Here is an 18,165-nt window from a genome sequence, read left to right on the forward strand (position 1 = left end):
GGTTCAGATCCCCCCTGGAGGATTCTAAGGAGGATCTGAGGAAGCAGGGATCAGTTCTGGATGGGATGGCTGTTTGATAAACTGGGAACAATTAGAATCTTGGTGCGGTTGTAAATTTTGAGGGTAGTTTAGCAATTTGGATATCACCAGTAACAGTCTGGAGAAGGCAATGGCACCCCACTCCAGTACTCTTGCCTGGAAAATCCCATGGATGGAGGAGCCTGGTTGGCTGCAGTCCATGGGGTCACTAAGAGTCGGACACGACTGAGTGACTTCACTTTCAGTTTTCACTTTCATGCATTGGAGAAGGAAATGGCAACCCACTCGTGTTCTTGCCTGGAGAATCCCAAGGACGGTGGAGCCTGGTGGGCTGCCGTCTATGGGATCGCACAGAGTTGGACACGACTGAAGTGACTTAGCAGTAGCAGCAACAGTAACAGTCCAGGGCATAGCAAAGTGAGTTTGGGGCATCATTAGTAAGAAAACAAAAGAGTTGGTTGTGGCATTTTACAGTTACCTTGAGAAACAGTGCTTCGTATTGTAGGAGGGGAGACTTAGCCTAGGGAGATAGAAACTTTGCATCCAAAAAGGAGATAAAGAATTGCCACTTGGAAGCTGTAGGTGGTGTTAAAGAGAAAAGCCACAGGCCCAAAATGGCTTTACTTGTGCTAAGGTCCTTGATAGAAAACTTATATTTGATAACTAACCTAATCACAACTTCAAAATACTATCACCAGAAATGTAATCCAACCAACCAGTTGGGAATTTCCCGGTCAGTACTGAAGAAGTAATCTGGCACGTGGCCCCTTTCCATTATCCCCTCAACCCCACTCTGCCTCTCAGTGGAAGAAGAGGCAATTAGCTGTGAAAACCTTGCTGTTCCTTCCTTTCTCCCCTCCAAAGAGGTCCTGGCCTATAAATAATCCTTTCTTTTATTTTAATAGCTCCCATGCCCCACCCTTTTTCCTCTAAAAATTTCTCAGTTTGTACAACCCCTTGGAGCACCCTTCTGATTTCTAGGTGGGAGGCTGTCTGATTCTTGAATCATTTAATAAAACCAATTAGATCTTCAAATTTACTTGATTGAATTTTTTCTCAATGTTGTGCAGATTTGGTTTCAATATAAATATTTTTGTGTGCTAATGATGTAATTCAGAGCTGAGGCACTTAGAAGGAGATATAGGGAGGAAATAATGGGAGGGTTACAAAGGTCTAGTCAAAGCTATGGTTTTTCCAGTAGTCATGTATGGATGTGAGAGTTCGACCATAAAGAAAGCTGAGTACTGAAGAACTGATGCTTTTGAACTGTGGTGTTGGAGAAGACTCTTGAGAGTCCCTTGGACAGCAAGGAGATCAAACCAGTCAATCCTAAAGGACATCAGTCCTGAATATTCATTGGAAAGACTGATGCTGAAGCTGAAGCTCCAATATTTGGCCACCTGATTCAGAGAACTGACTCACTGGAAAAGATCCTGATGCTGGAAAAGATTGAAGGCGGGAGAAGTGTTCAACAGAGATGGTTGGATGGCATCACCGACTCAATGGACATGAGTTTGAGCAAGTTCTGGGAGTTGGTGATGGACAGGGAAACCTGGCGTGCTGCAGTCCATGGGGTTGCAAAGAGTCGGACATGACTGAGTGACTGAACTGAACTAACAAACTAGGGATAAAAGAGGATATGGAAAGGGCAAAAAAGATAACGCACTTTTCCTCCTCTTCTTGGTGTCTAGCACAGTGACTAACATTTAATAAATATTTATTGAATGAATGAGCCATTCAATGTTTTGGCCCTGAAATGCCAGGGAAGAAGGGACAATGAACTGGTATATATTTGGAAACATATCTATGCCAGTTGTAGTGCTAAGGCTTTGGTGAAAGAGTAATGTAGGCTTAACTCCTCCCTCCCAACTTACCTGCTAAGTTAAAAAGTATCTGGTGACCTGTTGGGAGTAGAGTTTGGATGGCACAGATCATCCTTGGTCTTTTGAATTGATTCCTTTATCTTGTTTAATATATTTCCATTTACCATTGAAGGGCTTCCCTTGTGGCTCAGCTGGTAAAGAGTCCACCTGCAATGTAGGACACCTGGGTTCGATCCCTGGGTTGGAAAGATCCCCTGGAGAAGGGAAAGGCTACCCACTCCAGTATTCTGGCCTGGAGAATTTCATGGACTATCCATGGAGTTGTAAACAGTCAGACAGGACTGAGTGACTTTCACTTCACTTCACCATAGAAAGGAAAAGGTCACTAACTTTTTAAAGCAAAATTTCTCCATGTCTTGGAAATTGGAATTCATTTTGTATGTCTTTATAATTCCTCTGTTCTTTTTCTCTTATTCACCCTTCTGTCCTTCCCCACCAGCTTTGATGAATATATTGTTGAGATGTTAAAGGTTTAAAGTAAGTATATTGGTACTTGCCTGGCAGTCCAGTGCATAAGACTCTGCTCTTACACTGCAAAGGGCACAGGTCCCATGCCTGGTTGGGGAACTAAGATACTGAATGCTGCGCAGCGCAGCCAAAAACAAAGTCCTTATTAACTGATAGACTTTCAAGTTCAGAATTGTGTACTCTTAGGTCATTGTTTTGTTCCTAGGGTTGCAAAGAGTCAGACACGACTGAGCAACTGAACAACAGATTCTGTATAATGGAGACAGCATCCTGGTCTGAAATACTGATGATAGTCTTGCAATTAGGAAAAAATCAGTACACTTAAAAAAAATTGAAGTCTAATTGACTTACAATATTGTATTAGTTTCAGAATCACTCCATTCTTAATCACAAACACAACAGAATGACACAAACTTGCCATTTTATCTATCTGTACTTTCATTTCTTTTTAATGTTTAATTGTGCTCTGTTAATATTCTCTAGATCTAATATGGGTTTTCCTCCCACTGACTATTTATTGACTATATATGTATTTTTTATACCTCTAATTTGAAATCCATCTTCCATAGTCATTTCCCTGATGACTACAATGCCTTTCCTCCCGTGCTGCCTCTTTTTAATTTGATCCAGTGTATCTACTCTCTGGAAAAACAGTTGATTACTTCAAGACTTTAGGAAAATAGTTCTGTCACCATCTCACTTTGACTTTTTGAAGTTCACTATCTTCTCATTTAAAAATGTCTTGGACACGAAAGACTTGGGCTTCCCTTGTGGCTCAGCTGGTAAAGAATCCGCCTGCAATGAAATTAAAGTATAATGAAATTGTGCTTTAAAAAGTTGGTGACCTTTTCCTTTCTATGGTGAAGTGAAGTGATAGTGGCTCAGTCCTGTCCAACTCTTTGTAACCCCACGGATAGTTCATGGAATTCTCCAGGCCAGAATACTAGAGTGGGTAGCTTTTCCCTTCTCTAGGGGATCTTCCCAACCCAGGGATGGAACCCAGGGGTCCTGCATTGCAGGTGGACTCTTTACCAGCTGAGCCACAAGGGAGGTCCTTTCTATGGTAAAGTGAAAGTGAAAGTCGCTCAGTCCTATTCGACTCTTTGCGACCCCATGGACTACCATGGAATTCTCCAGGCCAGGGTACTGGAGTGGGTAGCCTTTCTGTTCTCCAGGGGATCTTCCCAACCCAGGGACAGAACCCAGGTCTCTCGCATTGCAGGCAGATTCTTTACCAGCTGAGGCACAAGGGAAGCCCTTCTATGGTAAATGGAAATATATGAAACAAGATAAAGGAATCAATTCAAAATGAGGGCGACCTTGGTTCGATCCCTGGGTTGGGATTATCTCCTGGAGAAAGGAAAGGCTATCCACTCCAGTATCCTGGCCTGGAAAATTCCATGGACTGTATTGTCCATCGGGTCGCAGAGTCGGACACGACTGAGCGACTTTCATTTTCACGTCGGACACCAAAGTGTCTCAGAAAAAAAAAAATCGCAAAAGCCAACTCTGTATCTTGGTATAACATTAATAACTTTCTTGGAATTAAAGACCGTACCTACTCTCCTCTATCTTTCTGTGGGGGGAGATTAAAAAACAGCCATTAATAGACATCCACGACCAAGCTGTGAGAGGCTTTGATTTTTTTTCCTCCCGGGGAACAAACGAAGAACTTGCCGGGAAAAGCTTTCAGGGCGGAGCCCAGGGAGCTTAGGTTCCTACCATTGGTTCTTCCGGAGCCTCCGCCCCGCCCCTGTCCCGCCTCCTGGATGGATGAACCAATAGGGGCGTAAGTTGTGGTTTAAACGCGGAGTCTGGCGCGTCCGGTGAAGAGGCTTCCGAGAGTTTGGCTGTTACTCCGAATGTGGGTGAACCGAGCGGTACCGAGTGCTTGGGCGGGCACGGTCCGGCGGCTTAGGAAGCGGGAGTAGGCTTTGTGTGTGTGTGGCGTTCGGGGCCTGGGAACCGGGGTCCGGGTGTCTGGGAGCCGCGGCCTGGGATTTGGGGGGTGGGACTTCCCTGAAACGTCAGACGCGCTCGCCCGGCTTGAGCCACGGTTTTGAACTGCGTGCGCGACCCACGGCAGTTTGGTTCCAATGAGTACCAGGGCCTGTGCCAGTCCCAGACCGCCAACTCTTAAGGAATTTAGGGCCCCTGACGCAGGCGTCAAGAATTAAGAACTGGGTTAAATGCTTGTTGGCTCAAGATCCGGCTTCTGCCTCTGCTTAGCTCCTGTTTTTGCTTAGATGTCCCTAGGGTAGAAAGTTGGGTCAGTGCTACACTTTAGCGTCTTTCATCTTCCCTAACTCCCAAGGTTTAACGAGTGTTTCACACCTCTAGTTGATCCAGAATGGCTACTCTGATCTATGTTGATAAGGAAAATGGAGAACCAGGCATCCATGTGGCTCCTAAGGACGGGCTGAAGCTGGGGTCTGTGCCTTGTAAGTATACAGGCGGCTATCAGGTACACAGGTATTGTGAGTCAGTGGTGGGTGTGGCTTGGAGCTGGGGAAGGCCCAAATATACTTTGTGGGCAGTTGGAGTCGTGCGTGCTAAGTCGCTTCAGTCATGTCCGACTTTTTGCGACCCTATGGACTTTGTAGCCCGCCAGGCTCTGCTGTCCATGGAATTCTCCAGGCAAGAATACTGGAGTGGGTCGCCATACCCTTCGCCAGAGGATCTTCCTGACCCAGGGATTGAACCGGAGTCTCTTAAATCTCCTGTATTGCCAGGCGGGTTCTTTACCACGAGTGCCACCTGGGAAGCCCAGTGGGAGTCGAGTTTACCCAATACTCTTACTGCCGAGTACTTATGGGTCTCTTCATGTTCAGTATCTTTTTTTTAAAATTTAAATTATTTACTTATTTTTGGGTGTGCTGGGTATTTATTGCTGCCTGGCCTTTTCTCTAGGTGCGATGAGTGGGGGATACTTTTTATTTGTGATGCCCAGGCTTCTCATTGCAGTAGCTTGTATTGTTGCGGAGCATGAGCTCTAGGGGATGCTGACTTCAGCAGTTGAGACACGTGGGCTCAATAGTTTTGGCACATGGAGTTAGTTGCTCTGTGGCATGTGGGGGTTCCTGGATCGGCAGGTGGATTCTTTACTACTGAGAAACCAGAGAAGCCCTTATGTTCAGTATCTTAAAGAGATTATTTAAGAGTAGTGAACTGAAGTGGTGTTAGGCATAGGACCATGCCACTGTCAAAAATGGGGGTTAAGTTTGGCTGTGAGAATTAGGCCAAGTTTATAGGCACAGTCAGCTTTCAAGTTGCACAGGTGTTTACTGCTGGAATGATCTTATGGTAAGACTTTTTCTTTAGCAGTCAAAGCTTTGGATGGGAGATCTCAGGTTTCAACACCACGTGTTGGCAAAATGTTTGATGCTCCACCAGCTTTACCAAAAACTGCAAGAAAGGCTTTGGGAACTGTCAACAGAGCTACAGAAAAATCAGTTAAGACGGATGGACCGCTCAAACAGAAACAGACAACTTTCTCTACCAAAAAGGTAAAAGCTGGCTATAATTAAAGACTAAAGCACTTTGACTCTTAAAATGACTACTGGCATCTTACCTGACACTCTCCTCTGTGAATGGAAGGAAATAGAGACTAGCAAAGTAGATTAACAGAAGAGAATCATCATACAGTCTTTATCGACTTCTCTGTACCTTGAGATCACATGTATCAGGAGCAGCTGGTTAATATTTTTGCCTCACCTGTCTTTAGCAAGTGTCTTAAAACAGACCACTGAGTACTGTGAAAAGTGAAAGTGAAGTTGCTCAGTTGTGTCCGACTCTTTGTGACCCTGTGGATTGTAGCCTACCAGGCTTCTCTGTTCATGGGATTCTCCAGGCAAGAATACTGGAGTGGGTTACCATTTCCTTCTCCAGGGGATCTTCCCAACCCAGGGATCGAACCCAGGTCTCCCACATTGGAGGCAGACACTTTAACCTCTGAGCCACCAGGGAAGCTTTTGAGTACTGTGAGAGAGGGTACTTTGCAAGAAGTCATGATGCTAGTATAACAGCTCAGGTGCTGCCATTCTCTTCCCCTCCTTTCAGAGCAAGCACTAGCTTTGTAGGTTATAACTTGGTAGCATGTTGACCTTTGTACATGTGTTTACAAACTGTAGGTCAGTGCATCCCAGACTGAGAGGACTTGGCTGTGAAAGATGACGTCAGCATGTGAATTAGCACTGCATTTCAGTAATTGTTTCAATGTGTATTAGGAAAAAAACAACTAGTATACTTGATGTCAAACTGTTAGGTGTGGTTTTAGGATAAAGATGTCTTTTTTTAAAAAAAACTGAGTTGAGTAAGGGAAATGCTAAGTGTAAGTATTGCAAGGATATAGCAAAAATGATGAGAATGTGACAGAACTGAAATGTGGGAAGCCGTGTCCTAGTAATTTCCTCTAGGCATGCACATGTGATGTAAGAATAAATCAAGATGCTACAAGCTTCCATTTTGGCCCACCACCATCATGGACGGCCTACCAGTTCCAGACTAGAGAATTATCCACGGTGGGCATCTAAAGTCCTTGATGTCTTTGACTGCCTCTTACTCAGTGTTGTGTATTTGAGGAAAACAAATTGGTTTTTAATATTAACTCAGTAATTTAGGTAACACTGATGGAAAATCACATTTCCAAAAGCCAAAAATGGCTTTTAGGATTAGTTTCTATTCTGGGTGATTTATGCCCATTTTCTCTTCTATTAGGTTAGGTTGGGTGATTGAGTCAATTAAGCTCTGAATTAACTCTACTCTGGGGCTTCCCTGGTGACTCAGTAGTAAAGAATCCACCTGCAATGCAGGAGACTCAGATTTGATCTCTGGGTGGAGAAGATCCCTTGGACAAGGAAATGGCAACTCACTCCAGTATTTTTGCACGGGAAACCTCACATCCAAAGAAGCTTGGTGGGCTGCACAGTCCTTGGGATTGCAAGAGAGTCAGACGCGACTTAACCGACTAAAAACAGACTCTGCTCTGTATTTTGATAATTTTCCTAACAGGTGCTAATACTTGTGTTTCATCCTTACCTTTTGAGCCATGATAATTGATTGCTGAATTGTATTTGTATGTGATTTTGAGAATGAGGGATTACGGTTTCTTAGAAATTGAAAACAAATTTAAAATGTGGTGAAGCAATCCCATGTCTTGAAGAATCTCTCTAATCTCATGTACTAATCAGTTGACAAGGCTCCCACTCTTAAATGGATGTTTTCTTGGGTTTGTTTTAGATTACTGAGAAGACTGTTAAAGCAAAAACTTCGGTTCCTGCCTCAGATGACACCTATCCAGAAATAGAAAAATTCTTTCCCTTCAATCCATTAGGTACTCTTTTTGATATTGTCCAAATGCTTTAGCTTTCAGTTTCTCTTAGGATCCAATTCAACTGTAACTTGATATGGCTCTGAATATGATTTGTGATCTAAAACTATAACAAGGCTGTCTGAATCTGGGGTGCTTTGGACAGGTAACTTGTGAATTTATTTTTAAGGCATTATCTTAAGTCAGAAGAGGAATCAGAGCAAAGATGGGAAAACATTCTTGTCCTCAAAAGCTAAAACCACCCAGGGGGAGATTACTTGTTCAGTGTTAGCAGACAGCCTTCCTAGCAAGCCCACTTTTAGAAAATGGACTTGATGTCAAGTTTAACAGTGAAAAGCAAGCCTGAAAAATCCACATAGCCAGTGAGAACATGTGCTTTTTGACTTCTTCAACCTCCTACATGTATCTGAAATATTTTCTATAATAGAGTCGGCTTTTTTCGAGCTTTAGTGTACTCACATTGAGGAGAGTAGATTGTATGCCAGGCGCTATTGGCTTAGGATGTAGTGGTTAACAAGGCAGGCCCCACTCTGAGGAAGCCCAAGATTTGGAGGGTAAGTCAGATACTGAACAAATCCTTTCACTTTGAGTGTGAGCCAAGGAGAAAAACAGGGCTTGTTACGGGGCACTGAACCTAGCCTGAAAGAGCAGGGAAGTGTTTTCTCAGAAAGTGACTTTCAGTGGAGGCTTGAAGGATGTAAGGAGATAGTTGGGTGGAGAAGGGGTAGGGCTGGGCGCTAGCACCGTAACAGACAAAAGATCTTGAGGCAGAAAGAAGGACTGGAGTGGTTCTGGAAAACTGAAAAGTAGGGTGAAGGATGACACTGGTGAGGGGGTTGGTGAAATCACACAGGGTCTTTGAGATTCCTGAGCTGGTTTTTTTGCCTTTTGATCCAAAGAGCATTTAATTATTCCACTAGTATACATCTAGGCTGTTTCTGGCTTTTATATATGTTACAAAACAATTCTGCAATTATTGTTGAGAGTTTGTGAGTATACCTAGAGAGTAAACTCCAAGAAGAATTACTGGGTCTCAAAGCTGTGTGATTAAGTTTTGATAAAATGTGGTACATCTCATCATTACCATTCAGGAAAATGAGGTAGATTTATGCATATTGAGGGCTTCCCAGGTAACTCAAATGGTAAAGAATCTGCCTGTAATGCCGGCGACCTGGGTTCAATCCCTGGGTTGGGAAGATCCCCTGGAGAAAGGCGTGGAAACCAACTCCAATATTCTTGCCTGAAGAATTCCTCCATGAACGGAGAAGCCTGGTAGGCCACAGTCCATGAGGTTGCAAAGAGTTGGAAACGACTGAGCAACTTAACACTTTCACACTTTAAGCATATTGGCCAGGAAAGAGGACTACATACAATAGCTGTGTTGAGGAAAAGAGATATCGCTAAACTGCTTTCCAAAATAGCAGCATAAGTTATTGAAACCACCTTCAGTGGATGAGGATGCCCGCTTTCCCCTTGTTCTCTAACTGCAAATGTTTTAAAATTATCAGAAAGATAATTGGTATTTTGTTGTTTAAAATTGTGGTATGTGAGTGTGTCTGAGCATATTTGACTATTGGTCATTTATAGTTTTTAAATTTTCTGTTTGTATCTTTGTTTTCTCTTGATTTTTGTGACTTTCTTACACTCTGTGTGTGTAAAGAACTCTTTGGATAAAGATAATTAGTCCTGTGTGTTGCAGACTTATTTCCTCTGGGGTCTTATGTCTGTCTGTTTTCCTTTACAGTTCAGTGGTTTAAATTAAGTGGTCACATAAACTGTTTCTTAAATTTCTTTTAGGACTTTTACACTCTTAGAAATTAGTGAAGACCCCAAAGAACTTTTGCATGTTGTTTTATATATCCTATATTTTAAATTAAAATTGAAAAGTTTAAAAGTGTTAATTTGTTAAAATACAGTAAACCCATTACGTTAATGTACATAGCTTAAAACAAAATTTAATGAGAAGAGTGGCGTGGTTTTATGTTTTTGAAAATTTGCTTAATCTGGCTTAACATAAAACAGCTAGATTCACATGGGATTGTGCATTCTGTCTGTTGAATCTGCTTCTGGTTGATGTATATGAAGAAAATCTGGCCTTTTGCAGCCATGGTTAGGAAAAGAGAAACATTTAAAGTCTTTTCAGATAAGTATAGATAGTTTTCTTTCCTATTACACTAAAATTCAACTTGTGGCTGCTTCTGTATGCCTAGTTGCAATGTAGAATCTGAAACCATTTCAGTAAGCTTTGTATTATTCTCTGACACAAATCCATTGTCTGTTTTGCACTTTGAATGTATCTTTTATCCTGCATTTGTCACCATTGATCATTTAGAAATACTGGTTTTCTGGGAAATGTAGTGCATCCACAAGTTGAAATGTTTCTTTATGCGTGTCAAAAGCACACTCATTAATGCTTACCACTGACCTCATCAGAAAAGTTTTCAGGACTAAGAAGCTGTCAAGCTAATGATTGCAAATAAGTTTTCTGAAATTCTAGGGGTTTTATTCCCCTTGAAACTGTGGATTTTATCACTGGCAACAAATACTTCTCTTGAACTGGTAGACTTTCATTGCTTGGAGAAAATGTGCAACACATATCCAAGTCCGAGTTACCAAAGTTTGTTTTTCAGTTCATTATAGTAAATGGTGTCCAGAAGTAACACCTCTGGTTTAGCTTGCAAATCAAATAATTGCACGTATCTTTTTTCTTGGAAAACACCGCGGTACTTCAGTATATGATTTCACAACTTATACAGAATACTAAAAAGACATGTTTTCAAGGATTGAGAGCTCATAAAATTAATACTTTTTTACTGCATATGGTAAAGTGATATGTGAAACAGGCACTTTTTTTAAATACCAGTGAATGGTAGTGAGAAATAAACTAAATATTTATTGCCATTGCCTTGATTTGTGCTAAGGCACAGAAGTTTTATCCTCTGTTGCTTTTGGACCACCATTGCAGATGTCAGCACAGTGGGAAAAGGTATTAGTATTATTTTGAAAATAGTTTGAGCTCCTGGGCCCCCTGAAAGGGTCTCAGACTGGCAGGGTGCCACTCACCACCCTGAGAACTGCTGCTCTGACAAAGTGCTTTCTGTGGCAGATTTTGAGAGTTTTGACCTGCCTGAGGAGCACCAGATCGCCCACCTCCCCTTGAATGGAGTGCCTCTCATGATCCTTGATGAGGAGAGGGAGCTTGAGCAGCTGTTACACGTGGGCCCCCCTTCGCCTCTGAAGATGCCTCCTCTGCTGTGGGAGTCTAGTAAGTGAACAAGTGCCCTTCTAGAAGGGCTGTAAACAATCTGTGTCACAACACTTCCATTACTGTGAGGGTAGGGTTGTGTAGAAGGCTAGTAATTTCTATCCTTCAGACTGAAGACATAAGGTTTCAGGATAATGAAAACTATTCTCACCTGGTATTGTTTTTTTAGTTACAAATGCCCAGTAAAATTAAGTCATTCTGGAATCTGGGCAGTCTTACATACAAGCAAAGTGAATACAAGGTGAAATTTAGTGTATAACTTTCTATATGAAGAGTTGATGTAAAATAAACTTGCTTGAAATGAGAGTTCCAAGTTAATCCAAAGCTCATGTAGGATCAAGACCCACACAATAGCAGGAGGTTTTAGGTCTTGGTTCACACTGGTGGTCAAAAGCCATTATCAGCCTGTTTTCTATTATATTTGATGGAATAACTTACATTATTTGCCAGATTACACTAATGATAATTGTTGGCAGTTACTTGAGTCTCTAAGAGAATTTGGGGTACTTCTATGATTTATTTCATAATGAAGGTTAATTCTGGGACCATAGCCATCTTCCAAGAAATAAGTGAAAAGGTGTATATATATGTATGTAGGTGGGGGCAGGGGTATAATTCATGAGACAAAGGGAAGAAGAGTTCGAGTTCATGATTAAAGTGAAACTAACGTGTATGTTGACAGACATGCAGATTTGCAGATACTGAATAAGAAATTCCTGTTTTCTAGATCTGTTGCCGTCTCCCTCAAGCATTCTGTCAACTCTGGATGTTGAATTGCCACCTGTTTGCTGTGACTTAGATATTTAAATTTCTTAGCACTTTATAGTTTGGGTATGTATTAATGGTTTGTATTAATAAAGCAATTCTTTGTTTAACAGACTCTTCCTAATATTGTGGTTGGTATTGTTTAGAATTTGCTTAAAATGTAGCAGGCTACAGGCTGCACAGCCCTTAGCCTGCTGTTGCTGTTGGTGCCTGCTGCCTTAACCTTGCACCCTATCCAGGCAATGATGACCATGAGACTTATTAGTAGTCCTGCTCAGCCACTGGTTTGTACTGTGGTGGGCCCCTCCCCCAAGGGACCAACTGCCAGTGAGTGACCGTTAGTGGTCTGCTCAGCCATTGATTGGTGCTGCAGTGGGCCCATCCCCCAGACAACCAACTGTCAATGAGTGATTGTTAGTGGCAGAAGTGGTGGTTGTCAGGCAGAGAGTGAGGTAAGAGAAAGATCCTGGCCTTTTCTCTATGGGCCTCCAACTCACCCACCCTCAGGCCAGTGAGTGAGCTGAGGGGCCCAGGGAACTGCCTGGGGGCTGGGTGTCCTGCAGGGCTCCAGAGCCCTCACCAAGGCTGGCCCAGGCCTTGAGGAGGCGATGAACCTCTCCCCATCCCTGTCTTTGTGACCGAATGGCAGCGGCCGTCTGCCTGGGTCACAATTTTTGGGACCTGCCCCTGCCATACGGGCAGCCTGAGGAGAGTGAGGGCCAGTTGGGTCCTGGGTGCCTGGCTCCCTCAGCGATGACCAGGGTCTCGGGACCTGGCCCTGAGGGAGCCACACACTAAGCTCTGCCTCCTCTCAGCCAGACCCCGGAGCTCGCAGGGTGAAAGTTGTACCTGGGACCTGGTCCCTTCTTGTCAGAACAGAGAGTAACTTTTATTTAATGTAACATTTACTTGACCATGACCTGACTTCAAGAACAAAGGATCTGACACAAGAAGTTCACAACACTTGACCATTCCCCTCCCTCACCTTTCCTAGAAAAGGGCTTTGCTGAAGGCCTTTGGCGAGTTCGGGGGTTTTAAGGCATGAGCCAACCATCTCCTTGCATGGCCCTCAGTGAACCTTTTCCTGTACCATACTCCAATGTTTTGGTATTGCTTGGCCTCACTGGGCATGGGGTGCACCAACTTGTATTTTGGTAATAAAAACTGTGAAAACTAGTAGACAAGTTGAGAGTCTATAATGTGATGAGAAGTTTGTCTAAGTTGAAAAACTTACCCTAAAACCTGATTTAACAGCTTACTTTAAAAGCTGCCACTGTTTTCCCTGAAACATACACCTCTCCATGTATCCTTTACTCCGTTTTTGTGGCCATTAACTGGTGACAGTTATTAGACCTCTTAATTAGAAGAGCCACTTCCAGCTCATTAAGTGTCTATTGCTAGGAATTCTTTATTGCTGGTTTTATCTAGTTTCTAATGACTTCAATACCCTGTATTCAGTGATCAAAATTTGAAAGACTAAATCTCCTGAGAATTCTGCCTTCTTGAGCTCTTCAAGTGGGCTCTTTGAAGACCACAGCAGATAATTTACTGGTAGTGAGAGCCACTCTTTACCTATAGGAAACTCTTATTTAGTTGCTAACTCGGTGTTGGGAATTATTTTTAAGTCTTTAATAAGCATTATGTTTCATGTTCATGATCCTGTTTTTCAGAGGAGGACATTGAAGTTAAGAAGCTTCATGTGCCGAAGGCATGACGTGCTGGAAAATGATAGGACTGGTATTTTGATTCCATAACTGATACCAGAATCAAAATATCATTGCTAATGGTTGCCTCTAGATTTTTTTTCTTATTGGGCAGAGAGGGTTGATGATGATTTAAAAAGATTAACTGTTGCCACTATTTTAAATTAGAGTTTCACATATATTTGATTTTAGAGATTCTCTGTGAAAGGCAGGCCTGTAAAATAGTGGGCCCTTGTTTCCAGCACTTGGTCGAGTGGTGATAGAGTGCTGGCTGCCTAAAGGTGCAGTGTGGGTTTTCTGTCTTCTAGACCCTATGTAAGATGGCCTGAAGGGAGAATTGAAGTATTCCTCTTACTGTCTCTTCTGTGACCCAGCCTATTTAGCTCACGTAACTTGCCTGGCCAGACAGTCAACTGAATTTGATCCTTGCTTAATACTAACCTATACAGGAAATCGTTCTCCTGAAATGTCTGTAGCATCCATAGGCAAGTTAGAACGTGAGCCCTTTCTTTCCCATTATTATTAGAGGAATCTACAAGATACTAAGCATGAAATGATAGGAACATACACAGTTACTGGTCCTGACTTTAAAACTTTGACCCTCTAAACATTACTGAAACAGTCTGGATTTCTGAAATCAATAGATTTTTAAAATAAGACAACTTGGCACTTGACTTTAAGGAAGAGGATTGGACCTCACATCTTCAGGAATAATCAGGCTAGTTTGAAAAGCTAACCCTAATTCTGAGTGGCTTTCATACCCTACAATACATTTAGAAACTTTAGAAAGTGGTTTGTTGTGGTGGAGGAAACAAAGATCTGGGAGCAAGAGCTCAGTTCTTTACCAGGTCCTTGGTCAGACCTGAGGACAAATGATCTCTTCACTGTTTATCAGAACTCAAAGTGCTTAATATTTGTTGACTTTGAGAATTCTAAACAGATGCTTCTTTAATATAGATAATTCTCTTTTTGTGGGTATTGTTGCTGTTTGTAGCAGTTTACTAAGTATCACGTGTTGTTTGGCTTCATTAAGAGAAACCTTATGAGAAGGCTTGTTTGGAAATCTGATCTGTCCTAAATGTAGAATTAAAGTTTATTTCTTTCAATCACACTGTTCCCCTGCACTGCATTTAAGCATGATCTTACTTATGTAAAGTTTATCCACACTTAACTTATTTTTGTATTGGCATTTTTTCAGGTTTCAAATTCCAATTAGCCTTCAACAGGAACACAATTAGAATTTTTTAAAAATATATTGTTAGTATTCTCTATTAGACTGCTGCTGCTGCTGCTAAGTTGCTTCAGTCGTGTCCGACTCTGTGCGACCCCACAGACGGCAGCCCTCCAGGCTCCCCTGTCTCTGAGATTCTCCAGGCAAGAACACTGGAGTGGGTTGCTATTTCCTTCTCCAATGCATGAAAGTGAAAAGTGAAAGTGAAGTCGCTCAGTCGTGTCTGACTCTTTGCGACCCCATGGACTTCAGCCTGCCAGGCTCCTCCATCTATGGGGTTTTCCAGGCAAGAGTACTGGAGTGGGTTGCCATTGCCTTCTCCCTCTATTAGACTAATTCTGATCTAACCTGTGTAAGGAAAGTTAGTCCCTATACCAAGTCCCAAAAGGGTTAGTACTATGATGGAAATCCTAATTTGACTTTGTTCTTTCCAGTAATTTAATCATTTATCATTTATTAGGCCCAATGTGCTAGGAACTAAGCCTGCCATGGTTAAATAACAATATTGCCCATGCCCTCAGATGCCTGGCATCCAGTGGGCGGAGAGGTATTAAATGCCATTGTGATGCAGGAAGGTGCACATGGGGTGCACCAGGACTTGGGGAACACTCCCCAGCCCAGTCTAGGGAGGGCTTCCTGGGGAAGTACGTGTGGATGGAGCCTTGATGGAAGATATGTGTTCTGAGCAGAGGGAACAGCTTTTGCAAATGGCAGGAGGCAAGTGAACACAGCTTGTTAAATGAAAATTGCTTTTGTTTTTTTCCTGTCTTAGGTTTGAGCAGTGTGGTTGCCAACAAAGGAGAGTGAAGCAGGGACTGTATGGCTATTTGAACTGTGCAAGGGGTTTTGAGTTTGGCATGGGGGTGTTGGGTGCCATGGAATGATTTTCTTTTTTCATTTATCATTTATTTAATAGTATTTTTCTGCAAAATCATAGCAAACTATTTTCAGCAATGAATATACATATATCTTAAACTGTATACATATACCTCAACTGTATATAAAACAAAAAAATACAGAGAAACTTGAAATTTTGACAAGATATGTAGCAAAATCCACTTATTGAAAAGAGCATATATGGGGTGGTTAGTTGTGCTGCCTGTGTATCAATATACACTTTGAGCATCATCCTTCTGTACTATTGATGCATTTAATTTTTTCATATATCTGCAAATAGAAATTTCACTAATATTTTCCCTTTGAAATATAGAAACAGTTCTGCAGTGTTCCAGGGATCCCAAAATGAAAAATGCTCTTTTGTGTATACCATCTTGAGTTCTTAAAAATTCTTTTGCTCTCATAGAAACCATGTATACTATTTCCAAGGTGCACTGGTGAAGTCTTTCAGTCGTGTCTAACTCTTTGCGACCCCATGGACTGTAGTCTACCAGGCTCCTCTGTCCATGGGATTTTCCAGGCAATAGTACTGGAGTGGATTGCCATTTCCTTCTCCAGGGAGTCTTCCCGACCCAGGGATCGAACCCAGGTCTCCCACATTGTAGGCAGACGCTTTACCATCTGAGCCACCAGAGAATCTATACATTAAAATTTTTTTTTATTTTATATTGGAGTACAGATGATTAACAATGTTGTTACTTTCAGGTGTACAGCAGAGTGATTCAGTTGTACATATATACGTATTCTTTTCCAAATTCTTTTCCCATTTAGGTTGTTACAGAGTATTGAGCAGGGTTCCCTGTGCTATACAGTAAGTCCTTGTTATCTGGTTTAAATATATCAGTGTACACATGTCCTAAACTCCCAGTCTGTTCCTTCTCTCTACCTTCCCCTCTGGTAACCATAAGTTCTCTAAGACTGTGAGTCTTTCTGTTTTATAAATAGTTTATGTGTGTATATATATATATTTTTAGATTCCACTTATAAGTAAAATCACATGATATTGCTCTTTCTCTGACATGCTTCACCTAGTATGATAATCTCCAAGTCCATCCTTGCTGCTGCAGATGGCATTGTTTCATTCTTTTTAATGGCTGAGTAATATTCCCTTGTGTGTATGTATCGTATCTTCTTTATCCATTCATTTGTTGATGGACATTTAGGTTGCTTCTGTGTCTTGCCTATTGTTAACAGTGCTGCAGTGAATATTGGGGTGCATGAATCCTTCTGAACCATGTTTTTCTCTGGATATATGCCCAGAGGTGGGACTGATGGATCATATGGTACCTCTATTTTTAGTTTCTTCAGAAAACTTCATACTGTTTTCTATAGTAGCTGTACCAATTTACTCTCCTACTAACAGTGTTGGAGGGTTCCTTTTTCCCCACACCCTTTCCAGCATTTGTTATTTGTAGACTGTTTGATCATGACCTTTCTGACCAGTGTGAGGTGAGGTATGGTAGTTTTGATTTGCATTTGTCTAATGATTAGTGATGTTGAGCATCTTTTCATGTGCTTCTTGTCCATCTGTATTTTTTCTTTTTTTTTTGGAGATTTATCTGTCTAAGTCTTCTGCCCAGTTTTTTATTGGATTTTTTTTTTTTTAATATTGAGCTGCATGAGCTATTAGTAAATTTTGGAGATGAATCCTTTGTCCCATTTTTTGCTAGTATTTTCTGCATTCTGTAGGGTTTTTGTTTTTTTTTTTTTGTTTATGGTTTGCTTTGTTGTGCAAAAGCTTTTGAGCTTAATTACATCCTATTTGTTTATTTTTATTTCCATTACTCTAATAGATCAAAAAAAATATTACTGTGATTTATGTCAGGGAGTATTCTGCATATGTTTTTTTCTAAAAGAGTTTTATAGTATCTGGTCTTACATTTAGGTCTTTAATCCATTTTGAGTAATTGTGTATGGTATTAAAGGTTATTTTAATTTCATTTTTTTACTTTAGTTTTCCAATTTTCCCAGCACCATTTTCCATTGTATACTCTTGCCTCCTTTGTCATAGCCTAGGTGACCATAGGTGGGTTTATTTCTGGGTTTTCTATCCTGTTCCACTGACGTATAGCTCTGTTTTTGTGCCAGTACCATACTGTTTTGATGACTGTTGTTTTGTAGAGTAGTCTGAAGTCAGGGAGCCTGATCCCTCCAGTTCTGTTTTCCTTTCTAAAAGTTTCTTTGGCTACTAAGAGTCTTTTGTGTCTTCATAAAAATTCTAAGATTTTTTGTTTTAGTTCTGTGAAAAATACTGTCAGTAGTAATTTGATAGGGGTTGTATTGAATCCATAGATTGCCTTGAGTACTATCATCATTTTGATGATAGTGATTCTTCCAGCCCAAGAACATTGTCTTTCCATGTCTACATATGTAGATCTACTCTATCCTTTTTTAATGAACATATTTTATTCCGTTGTATAACTGTATCATATTTTCTAATTATAAACTATGCAACAGCAGACATCCTTGTAAAAACACTTGAGGATACTTGTATGAGGGGTTTCCTTGTACATTTTTGACTCTTTCTTGTGCCTTCTTCCTACCATTTGTCATCCTTCTAGGTCCAACTCCTTGATTCCTCCTGA

The 18,165-nt window shown here is 41.4% G+C and overlaps 1 protein-coding gene across 3 annotated transcripts; it reads left to right on the top strand.

Moving 5' to 3' along the window:
- Nucleotides 1-4,205: 4,205 nt before the first annotated feature.
- PTTG1 (PTTG1 regulator of sister chromatid separation, securin) lies at nt 4,206-11,810 on the top strand. 3 transcript variants are annotated; one of them, XM_068981404.1, is made up of 6 exons: nt 4,206-4,254; nt 4,731-4,831; nt 5,712-5,896; nt 7,629-7,722; nt 10,826-10,984; nt 11,712-11,810. In XM_068981404.1, the coding sequence occupies exons 2-6, from the start codon at nt 4,741-4,743 to the stop codon at nt 11,789-11,791; spliced, it is 609 nt and encodes a 202-aa protein (XP_068837505.1). In that variant the 5' UTR covers nt 4,206-4,254; nt 4,731-4,740; the 3' UTR covers nt 11,792-11,810. The 3 variants fall into 3 exon arrangements, with proteins under 3 accessions (XP_068837505.1, XP_068837502.1, XP_068837504.1); XM_068981401.1 differs by having other exon boundaries at nt 4,248-4,317; XM_068981403.1 differs by lacking the exon at nt 4,206-4,254 and having other exon boundaries at nt 4,708-4,831.
- Nucleotides 11,811-18,165: the final 6,355 nt, after the last annotated feature.

This window comes from Capricornis sumatraensis, chromosome 9, assembly GCF_032405125.1.
Source record: "Capricornis sumatraensis isolate serow.1 chromosome 9, serow.2, whole genome shotgun sequence".
In the NCBI taxonomy this organism is placed as follows: Eukaryota; Metazoa; Chordata; class Mammalia; order Artiodactyla; family Bovidae; genus Capricornis; species Capricornis sumatraensis.

Excerpts from the sequence above, each read along its gene's own strand:
- PTTG1 (XM_068981404.1), top strand. The coding sequence starts at position 4,741 with ATGGCTACTCTGATCTATGTTGATAAGGAAAATGGAGAACCAGGCATC. Across the intron at positions 5,897-7,628 it reads CAACTTTCTCTACCAAAAAG|ATTACTGAGAAGACTGTTAA; the intron begins GTAAAAGCTGGC and ends GGTTTGTTTTAG. Across the intron at positions 10,985-11,711 it reads TCCTCTGCTGTGGGAGTCTA|ATCTGTTGCCGTCTCCCTCA; the intron begins GTAAGTGAACAA and ends CCTGTTTTCTAG.